The sequence below is a fragment of the Myotis davidii genome, unplaced genomic scaffold (genome assembly GCF_000327345.1).
Source record: "Myotis davidii unplaced genomic scaffold, ASM32734v1 scaffold37, whole genome shotgun sequence".
In the NCBI taxonomy this organism is placed as follows: Eukaryota; Metazoa; Chordata; class Mammalia; order Chiroptera; family Vespertilionidae; genus Myotis; species Myotis davidii.
Window position 1 is genome coordinate 4410091 of NW_006289395.1, and position 11084 is coordinate 4421174.

Below are 11084 nucleotides of genomic sequence, written 5' to 3' on the forward strand. Positions count from 1 at the left end.
CTGTCCAGAAAGTTGTCCAGTCTAATTAGCATATTATGCTTTTATTATTATGGATTGCCTTTACCGCAGAGTGATTCAAATACCTTAGGAATACTCAAGGTATCACAGAAAAGCACTAAGGCAGTGCCTGAGGAGGAGTAAGATAAAAGGGAAACTCTTCAGAAATAACTTTTGTTTTCCTATTAGTAAATTAAATGATGAGTTTATAGCAGTCTTTTTATCACTTCAAATTAGTTAGCTTTTTTTTTTTGCTACAGGTAGAGTGCTTTGATTACAGGTTACAGAAAATTCTGATAACTGGCTTAAATTCTAAAGAAATGCATTCTCTGTAGTAATAAAGTCCTGGCACAATTTGGTTAGAGTTCAAGCTCCTTCTTTAGGCTGTGCCCTCCTTAATCTGTTGGCTCCATCCTCAGGGTAGTAACAGCTAAAGCGGTCCCCAGTGTCACATAGTCTTCGACACATATTGTACAGTAGCTTAGTATACTCTTATAGGTTAAATTCATTCTTTTTTTAAAAAATATATTTTATTGATTTTTTACAGAGAGGAAGGGAGAAGGATAGAGAGTTAGAAACATCGATTAGCTGCCTCCTGCACACCTCCCACTGGGGATGTGCCCGCAACCAAGGTACATGCCCTTGACGGGAATCGAACCAGGGACCTTTCAGTTCCCAGCCCGATGCTCCATCCACTGAGCCAAACCAGTTAGGGCTGAATTCATTCTTTATAGTATGACTGTTAAATAATGAATTTAAAGCAAGTAAATGAATATGTCCCTTGATGAGAACAAAACAACATAATAGAATGCCTAAATGTATTGTATTTTTTTAAATACACTTGTAGTTTTTTTAAAAAAAATATAATTTTATTGATTTCAGAGAGGAAGGAAGAGGGAGAGAGAGCTAGAAATATCCATGATGAGAGAGAATCATGGATTGGCTGCCTCCTGCAAGTCTCCCACTGGGGATCGAGCCCGCAACCCAGGCATGTGCTCTTGACTGGAATCGAATCTGGAAACTTTCATTTCGCATGCTGACACTCTATCCATTGAGCCAAACTGGCTAGGGCTATAGTCTTCTTTTGATACTGAGTTTTTAAGCATCGGTCTTCAGAGAAATTTCATATTTCTCATCTCATACATCTGAATATTAAGGACTTGATCACTTATGTTGTCTAAGGTTTTTCAGTATTTTTACTTAAAGTACTTTAGAATGTAGCTCATTTGATTGATTACTTTTACACTGAATGGTACCTGTCTCTTTTAGATATCAAACCTTCCAATATCCTTCTGGACAGAAGTGGAAATATTAAACTCTGTGACTTTGGCATCAGCGGACAGCTTGTGGACTCCATTGCCAAGACCAGAGATGCTGGGTGTAGGCCGTACATGGCAGTAAGTGAAAGGCCCAGCCCTTTTAGAAGCCTGATGGTCGTTGCAGTGGGAGACTGCCTTTGGTGCTGTACTTCTGAGGACTCTGCCATTGGTCGGTCATGCAGTCTCACCAGGCTAGAATCCTTTTCTCTTTCCTAAAGACCAAATTCAGGTTCTAGCTGCTCCATGAAATGTTGCAAAATTGTCCCAGTGAACTCCTGTTTGATTGTCTTACTCTGTTTGTCTTTGGTACTTAGCTTGTGGTCTTCTCTGACTCTACTAATCAACTAGATCGTTAGTGCTCAGCAGGCTGCTTTGTGTTTTTAGCACTCCATGTTATCTTGACTGTAATAGGGTTGGCTGCTTCCTCCAAGTCCCCCACTGGACATGCTGATAATGTGTCCTGGCCATTAAGTGATACTATTTCCAGCTAGAGAAGAATGGAAGACTCAAGTTAATGGTAGAACTCAGTATATCTATAAATCTGAGGCTTTGTTTTGTATACTGTTGATCTCTTTAGAGGGGGATGAAGCACACTAACAAATGCAAGAGAGATGCCTTGGGTATTTGCCAACCTGGAGTCTTTCCCTTCAGGGAGACAGAGCTCCACTATCCTTCTGCACACCTCATCCTCATCTTTTTTTTTGTTTTTAATTCTTTATTGTTGAAAGTATTACATGTCTCCTTCCCCCCCGCATTGACCTCTCCAAGCATGCCCCCACCCGTCATCCTCATCTTATCCCAGTGCTGCATACACTGCAAATTTAGTGTCTGTATTGTAAACATTCTCCTAGTGTGTCGGTGTCTTCCTTACCGTGGCTACGGTTTTTTGGGGACCGGTTTTACGTCGTTATTAAAGCAGTCCTTCTCATCAGTAGTTTCTGTTTCCGTCTTTAGGACTTTTAAACTTTAGATTAGCTATGAGCTGAATACAGTTTTTCTCTCCTTTTAATTGTTAGCTTCTTTCTTGATTTACACATTTCCAAACCCAGTGCTGTAAGCAGTAGAAAAGTAAGTGACATCATAAGCTACATGTTACAACTTTTTTATCTTGTTTGTGGATAGGCAGGCTCAGTGCTACATTTATGTACACTTATTTTAAAAACCTGAATATATTGTATTTTCAGTGTTATTTAAAAGTAAATTTTTTTCTTTTCACTTTTCTCTCAGCCTATAAATAGTTGAATGCACAGGATTACATGCATTTTTTATGTATGTTTTGTTGCTTGTACTTTGGTCATTGCATTTGAAAATGATTATTTGAAAATTTTCCATTATTAATCCTATTTTAGAATTTTTGTTTTCAGTACCTTGTTTTTATTCTGTTACATCTTTTTATGTCATCTTTTCCACCAATGAAAATGTCAGAGGGGTGTGTGTATGTGTGTGTGTGTTAATACATACAAAAAGATACCTTCATTTAGACTTTGGACTTTGTGGATGGTGACTGTCTAGGCAGAGTCTTGGGGAGACTTGGATGATCTTTCATTCATCATGATAATTAGGGATAAATGGAACAACCAGATCAAAAGCAAGAAAATAAATTAAAATATGGAGTATTTGGGAATTCATATAATTTATACATTTAGCAGTCATGCCCTGAGAATTAAGTGTAAACTGTTTGTACTTTTAGGGCTTGTCTCAGCACTAAGGTTGACTAAGTGTCTTTGCTGTGTAACATTGGTTAAGAATTATATTTGATTTATGTGGATGTTAAAGGTACAGTTGCAGCCCTGATACAGCTGATACTTGCATTCAGGTAACTTTTAGAAAGAAGTAGACTTTCGGTTTCTGTGTAGAAGTAAGTAAGGTTCAAGGCCTGGGAGGGATAAACTTTTCTCTTACTGCCGACCTGCTTCAGCTTTGAAGGAAGGAGGCTGATGGTAAACTCTGCCTCTGATCTTGACTGGACTGAATGAAGCGTTTCTGTCCATTCCAGTCTTCTGAGACTTGTCTGAATGGACAAGAATATAATTAGCGTTCATCCTACAAGCCTCTGAGTAACTTGACTTTTTTAATGTATCTTGACAGAAGATATCAGCAATGCATCTTGTCTAGTCTATAGGAATTGTGATTTCATAGATTATATTTATCATAGAAAGTGTACAAAATGTAGAGTTTAAACTTAACTTTTCTCATAAACCAGTTGTTAACATCTTGTCACATCCCTACCTCCTCATCTAGGGAAGTCTGTATTTATTCACATACACATAAACATAGACAGAGGTGGGCAAAAGGACGTTTACAGTTTTGAGTGCATGAAATACAGAGTTTATTCTTGTATTATTTATTCTTGTATTATTATTTATTCTTGTATTTCATATTTTCCATACGAACAACTGCTAACCTACTTTTGCCTACCCCTGCATGTACATTTAGGGGTGTGTGTGTGTGTGTGTGTTCTGGACCATTTGAAAGGAAGTCACAGATATGATGAATTTCATTCTAGACATTTCAGCACGTCCTCCCAAGAAAAGGGCATTCATCTGTGTAACCACAATATCATTACCATACCTAAAACGTAAACCTAAAAAGTTAATAAGAATTTCATAGTATCATCTAATATATAGTTTATAGGTCAAAATTCCCAGTTGTCCAAAATAAATGTATGTTATAGCTGTTAGTAAGGATCACATCAAGATACATAATACATTACTTTTAGTTGTTACATTTTTTGCATTTTAATCTAAACTGGTCTAGACCATTCTTTTTTTTTCTTCCTCATGATTTTGACATTTCTGGGAGTGTTTTTAAAATGTCTGCATACTGGATTTGTCTCATTGTTCTCCAGATTTGTCTGCATACTGGATCAGTCTGATTAGCTTCAGACTACATTTTTTTGGTGTGGATGCTTCATAGATGAGGTATACTTTATGTTGCATCACATTGCAAGAACATAATGCTAGGTTATTTCACTAATTGCCTTTTTTTTAAGCACTTGAAACATTTGTAAAATAGAAACTCATATCCTCAAAATTTTTCCTGTTTTCCTTCCCCAAAGGAGTAATTGATAATCTTCATTTTCGAAGGATCCCTTCACCCAGGATCCTCTCACCCTTCCCTCTGGTATCCTCTAACTTGAAGAGGCTTCTAAAAAGTAACTTCAGTTTCTTTATCTTTACCTTTTACAGGATAGAAGCCTATCCATGTTAGTTTGTAAGATAGTCTTTCTTTCTTTCTTTCTTTTTTTTTTTGCAAGGTCAGTATTTTTATTTCTATCCACTGAGCCAAACCGGTCAGGGAGTATTTTTACTTCTACATAGAAGGATGCGCACACACCCAGCAGGTGCTCTGCTCGGCTTTATAATCCCTGACGCACGTGACCTGCCCCCACTCTTGATTGGAGCTCAGGCGCATGGTCTTTCCCGATTGGCTAATTCAACAGGAGGGGTTGACCTTTGCTGTTTCAAGATGGCGCCCTGGGGGAGCTGCAAGCCCATGCAGCCAACATGGCGGCTGCCAAGTCACGCAGTCCAAAATGAGGGCTGTCTACACTGCTTTTTGGCAGAAAAGATGACTTGTTTCTTCTCACAATTCCCCCCTTTTCTTTACTTAAACTCTTTTCTTCAAACTCGGCTGACATTCGTTGACTTTCATGCTCTACAGTATCTAGGAGGAGACTAATTTGCTGTTTGGTCAGTGTGGTTTCAGTTAGCCCTTGGATAAGACCCCCCCACACATGGGTGATGTGACATCCCATCTCTGTAACTTCTAATCAAAGGGGTGAGTGTGGACACCATCGTTCTAGTGCATCACAGAAAGGACCCTCGATCCCAGGCTCCAGCTCATCCGTCACTAAGGCTGCCAGTGCCTTAGTCTCAGTGACGTCCATGTGCCGTGTTGTCAGGGTGAATGTGCAGCACTGACCCCAACATGACACATCTTCCTCCTCCTTCTGCCAGAATCAGATCTAAGGCCAACCTGTTCTCCCAGCTCATCCTGCTGCTGGCATCTAGCTGGTCAGCATCCCTTTAGCTGAGTCTCGAGATAGTTAACAAGCCTTTGCTGGTTCTAGTAAATATAATTAATCCACCGCATTCTTGTTCACAGTGGCCACCAACACAGGACAGACTCAAACCCTGCGGCAATCTGACTTCTAGCCTTAGACTCCTTGGGACTCCTCCTGGAACCCCAGTGGGATCTGTGTGCATATGGGGATCAAAGGAGCCTCCCGGACTCTCTCCTTGTCTTGGTCTGGCTGTCCATTGGAAAAGGTTTACGATGTGCCAACGTGAAAGGGATAGCCAATTGTATCAGAGCGCAAGGTCCATTCCAAATGTTGGGCAAGGCCCAAGTCAGGGTCCCCACGACACCACCAGACCTCAGCACGGGTACCGACAGTGCAGCATGATGGGCTTCTGAGGATACTCGGCCGTTTACACATTCAGATACATTTCTCATGAACTCCAAGCACTCCTCTCCCTCCCCCCGCCCCCCCGGCCTTGAGAGGTAGGAGACATAGTTTATGTCGGAGGACGGGGCTGGACCGTTTTAGGGGGTCCTTGCTCTTTACCTCTGTTGGATGGGAACAACAGGGTGAGAGTCTTACAGGAAGCATATCCCCAGGCGGTTTCCTCCTGGTACAAGGCAAGCACACTTTCCATCCTGTTACTGTGTGAGGTCCATTTGAATGGGAATGGGACCACTTGGGCCTCTAGCCTTCCTTCCACTCAAGCGTAACAGTCGCTTTTATTTAGGGTGTGAACAGAATATCTAATCCACTCCACCCAGGCATTCGTTCCCTTGTATCCTACTTCTATTTGCATGGTGGTGGCAGTAGCCTAGGGGATCTTGTCCTGTGACATCTACTCCTATATCTAGTCCTAGCCAATCTTTTGACTAAAGGCTAAAATATCCAAGTCATTTGAGTTATCTGTAATCAGTAACTTAACTGGGTAAGCATGATCCAGATTGTACACATTTCTCCAGCCCACATTGTAAGCCCTTGCAATTTGCCAGATTCCTAAAGCAAATAGAGCCCAGTACATGATGGTTCTTAAGGCAGCTCACAGTTTTTAGCATTGATTTCAAGGGGATATGTCCTGGTATGGCCGATCAAGTTGAGGTCTGTCTGCCCTTAACCATGTGTGATTGGTCCAACCTCGCTCTCCAGTCCGAACAGCAGTCTCTGTGGAAAGCAAGACAGGTAGGGTCCTCTCCAGGAGGGTTCCAACTTGCTTCACTTCCAAATCTTGATTAGAACAAACATAGTCTTCTGGTCGATGGCAATGAACCGGAAACTCAAGGGGGATTTGGGTCAGGAGACCTTCTAACCTGATTGCCGCGGGTCTTGCTTGGGCCCTTCTGCGTTGCTGGCTGACTCTCGATCCCGAGCTCATAGTTGGCCCAGGTGTGATGGCTGTCCCTCCTCACCGAGGCTGCCGCAACTTGGCAGCGGGGCACACCTCCTCAGGGGAGGGGTCCAGTTTCCCTGTGACGACAAACGGTATCCCAGACAAGCCCCCAAATTGTAAGAAATAAGGCGAGCCCCCAAATTCAGGGGTCCTGGTAGAACACAAAACATACTCGGGAGCCAGGCAGCAAGGCAGATATCTTTACTTCTACGTAGAAGGGTGCACACACATGGTCTGGAAACACGCACACCTGTAGGATAGACTTAATCAGTAATAGAAATAATGTATTTCATAGCAGTACTTCATGAAATATGTCCATCCATTTACCCGGGTCATTTCTCAAACCCTGACATAACCTTCGTTTAAAATATGTGCAAGCCTATCAGGCATGAAATTCTAATCAAGTTATTATATCTAATCAATAGTGAGAAATTGTTGATGTGTGTACTTCCTTTGATCTTTGTTCAACAAATTTAAAAGCATTCATTCATTCATTCATTCATTCATTCATATTCTGCTTTCTCTTTTCCTTTGGTTTCAAAAGAATTTAATTCTTCAGAGTATAATTTTCATTTTCCTCTTGTATACAGGCTGAAAAAATGGCATTCACTTTTTTCCCTTTGCTTGACAATTTAGATTTTCAAAATGTCTGGTAAAGAAATTATTTAGCAGCCCAGCCAGTGTGGCTCAGTGGATTGAGTGTTGTCCTGTGCTCCAAGAGGTTATTATATCAAATCAATAGTGAGATTACCAGTTTAACCTCTAACCACTGGGCAATGCTGGCCAGGACTCAGCTAGTGTTTTGACAGATTTCTTTTGGGGTGCGGGGGCGGGGGGGGGGCGGTTGCTATACCAGGCTCCAAAAATTTTTTTTTCACGAAGAAAACAAAGGGGAAAAAAACCAAAACAACTATACCAACTATACCAGTTTTTGCAGATTGGCTTTGTGTTGAGACTCTCCTTCAGTCCTTAGCCAGATCACTTACAAATCTGCCTTAACTTCCACTTTCTACTTGCCCTAAGCCAATAGATCAGCCAGAAGTTAAAGTTTTGGGTCTTTTCGGTCTTTTGTGTCCTGCCCTGGGTATATACTAGTACATGGCTTTCTGAATTTCTCAATATATACAGGTAATTTTGAATAGCCAAATTTCCCAAAGAATCTCTACCCTTCAATCCTTCAGTTTTCTCCCAGGCTTTCTTTTGTATCTTGTTTTTGTTTTTTGGCTAATCCTGACCCGAGGATATATTTTCCAATGATTTTTAGAGAGAATGGAAGGGAGGGAGAAAGAGAGAGAGAGAGAGAGAAACATTGATGTGAGAGAGACATATGGATTGGTTGCCTCCCACAAGAGCCCTGATTGGGGCTGGGAATTGAACCTGCAACCCAGGTATGTGCCCTTGACCCTTTGGAGTGTGGGCTGATGCTCTATTCACTGAGCCCACAAGGCAAGGCTCTCCTAGCGTTTGATACTCTAATGTATGCCTCAATCCCAGTTTCTTGCACCAGGTGTATATGAGTCATTCATTTGCCTTACATTGTTTTCAAGGAATGTCCATTGCTTTTCTGCCTTGAGTTCCAGTTTAGGCAAAACAAAGGCAGGCACCTTGCATCTTTCCCAGACAGAATAGAACAGATAAATAATTCTTTTTTCTTTTCTTTTTTAATGTATTTTATTGATTTTTTACAGAGAGGCAGTGAGAGAGATAGAGAGTTAGAAACATCGATGAGAGAGAAACATCGATCAGCTGCCTCCTGCACATCTCCCACTGGGGATGTGCCCGCAACCCAGGTACATGCCGTTGACCGGAATCGAACCTGGGACCTTTCAGTCCGCAGGCCGACGCTCTATCCACTGAGCCAAACCAGTTTCGGCATAAATAATTCTTTATGAGTAAGGTCTACTGTTTCCTTCTCCTGGACCAGGGACCACGGTCCTATACTGGGAATGCTGGTTGCCATCATCAATACTGCCAGATACTAAAGACCACATACCATATGATTCCATTTATATGCAAGTACAGAATAGGGAAGCCTGTAGCTACAGAAAGCAGATTAATTGTTATTTAGACCTTTGTGGGGAGAGGGGGCTAGGTAGGGTGGTGATGATGTCCAGAGGGTGTTGGGTGAGGAAATATTTTAAAATAGACACTGGTCATGGATACAAATATCTGTCACTATATAAAAGCCATTGCCTTGCATACTTTAAGTGGGTGAATTGTATGGTATGTGCATTACATCTCAGTAAAGTTGTTTAAAAACCACTGAAGGCCACAATTCTCTGTGAGTTATACTGAGATGGCTGAAGGTATAAAGATACAATCCCTGAGAATTTTGACCTCACAGAAGTCAAATTTAATAAGCAACTATTGTTAAAAGTGCTATCATCTTTGGAAATGTAGATTTGCACTTGAGTAACCAGTACTTTTTCTTTAGCAGTTTGAATTGCTTATTTTTGAATGTTAAAAAACAACTTCCCCACATAATCTTGGGTATAAATTCATGATTTTTTAAAAATGTTTTTTAAACACATTTTTATTGATTTCAGAGAACAAGGGGTGGGGGGGAGAGAACGAAACATCAATGATGAGAGAGAATCATTGATTGGCTGCCTCCTGTATGCCCCTACTGGGGATCAAGCCCACAACCCAGGCTGTGCCCTTGACTAGAATTGAACCCAGGACTCTTCAGTCCCCAGGCTGACGCTCTATCCAGTAAGCCAAACCAATTAGGGCTTGCCTTTTTTCCTTTTATTTGGCCACTTTAATGCATTATCCTTTGTCCATTTTTATTAGAATGTTAATCTTTTATGTTGATATAAAATATAAGGAGAATTATGTTACACTAGAGGCCCAGTGCATGGCATTTGTGTGCGAGGGGAACGGGGGTGTCCCTCAGCTCGGCCTGTGCCCTCTCGCAGTCCAGACCCTCAGGGGCCTAAGCTGGCAGTCAGATATTCTTGCAATCTGGGACACCTTGCTCCTTACTGCCCACCTGCTCGCTGCTCCTTACCGCTCAGCTCTCTGTTCCTTAGTGCTGCTGTGGAGTCGGGAGAGGCTCCTGCCACTGCTACCGTGCTTGCCAGCCTTCTGGCTGAGTGGTGCTCCCCCTGTGGGAGTATACTGACCACCAGGAGGCAGTTCCTGTGTTGAGTGTCTGACCCTGGTGGTCAGTGCACATCATAGCGACGGGTCATTGCGCTGTTTGGTCGATAGGCATATTAGCCTTTTATTATATAGGATAGTTTTCTCAAAAGTTGTCATTTGTCTTTAAATTTTACATATTTTTGGCTCAATTACAGAAATATAAAGTTTTAATGAGATGAGCTTATAAATTGCTAACTTTGAGGTTTCTAGCTCTTGTCATATCTTGAAAGATTTTTGTCATGCCAAGATTGAAAATAGCTTTTGGGGTTATTAGGCAAAAATCATTTGCATCCCTAATGTACAAAATTCTGCAAGTTTTCTGCCAGGAGCCAGTCCGTCCTTGCTGTTTCAAGGGACCTGGCATATATGGCATACTGTTCTTAATATGTTTGGTCACCTTCTTGGCACTATGTGTTTTAACCAAGGTCACCTCTCTGAAAAAGGTTGTTTCCCCAGGTAGGGATTTTCCCCTGAAGTTAGGGAGGGAATAAAACCTCTTAACTGCCAGGCGGGTAATTAATCACTTTAACCAGAACCTGGCTGAAGAACCCAGCTACAGAACCTGGCGACCGAACCTGGCTGGAGAACCTAGTGAGAGAACATGGCTACAGAACCTGGCTGGAGAACCTGGAGAACGTGGCTGGAGAACCTAGCAAGAGAACATGGACACAGAACTTGGCTGGAGATTGTGGCTAGAGATCCTGGCAAGGCTGCTGATCAACTGAACGCTGTCTCCGTGTCATTCCTTCTTCGCCGACTCCGTCCACACCTCTGGGGACCCCTGGACCTGCTGGGGTTGGACCCCAGCAGTTTTCATGTAACTTAAGTGTCTGGGCTCATGAATAATAAGTAGCTTACAATGAAAATTTATGCAGCCACAGTACTCATGTTCAAAACAAAATATGTAGGTGTCGAAACTAGTTTTTGCCAACAGTAATCCTATCTAATAAAATAGTAATACGCAAATTAACCATCACTCCATCAGAAAGATGGCGGCAGCCGTGGAACTGGAGCGAGCAGGAGGCTTGAGTTGCCCCGGTGATTGAGGAAGCCAAGCTTCCCGCCTGCCCGGCCCTGAGCTCTGCCCAAGGCTACAAAGTTTCAATTATAGAAGATAAATAAATTCCAGATACCTGCTTCCAGCCGCCCTGGCCTCCACTCAAGGGGGCGCTGAAAAAAAAGAAAAGAAACCGGAGAGGCCGGGGGCTTGGGT

The 11084-nt window shown here is 42.1% G+C and overlaps 1 protein-coding gene across 1 annotated transcript in view; it reads left to right on the top strand.

The window, feature by feature from the left end:
• The window catches only part of MAP2K4 (mitogen-activated protein kinase kinase 4), a 95296-nt gene that overhangs the window by 73574 nt on the left and 10638 nt on the right, over positions 1 to 11084 (top strand). The window contains exon 7 of the mRNA XM_015562598.1: positions 1267 to 1394. Within this exon, the coding sequence (XP_015418084.1) occupies positions 1267 to 1394 (128 nt within the window). The remainder of the gene's footprint in view (positions 1 to 1266; positions 1395 to 11084) is intronic.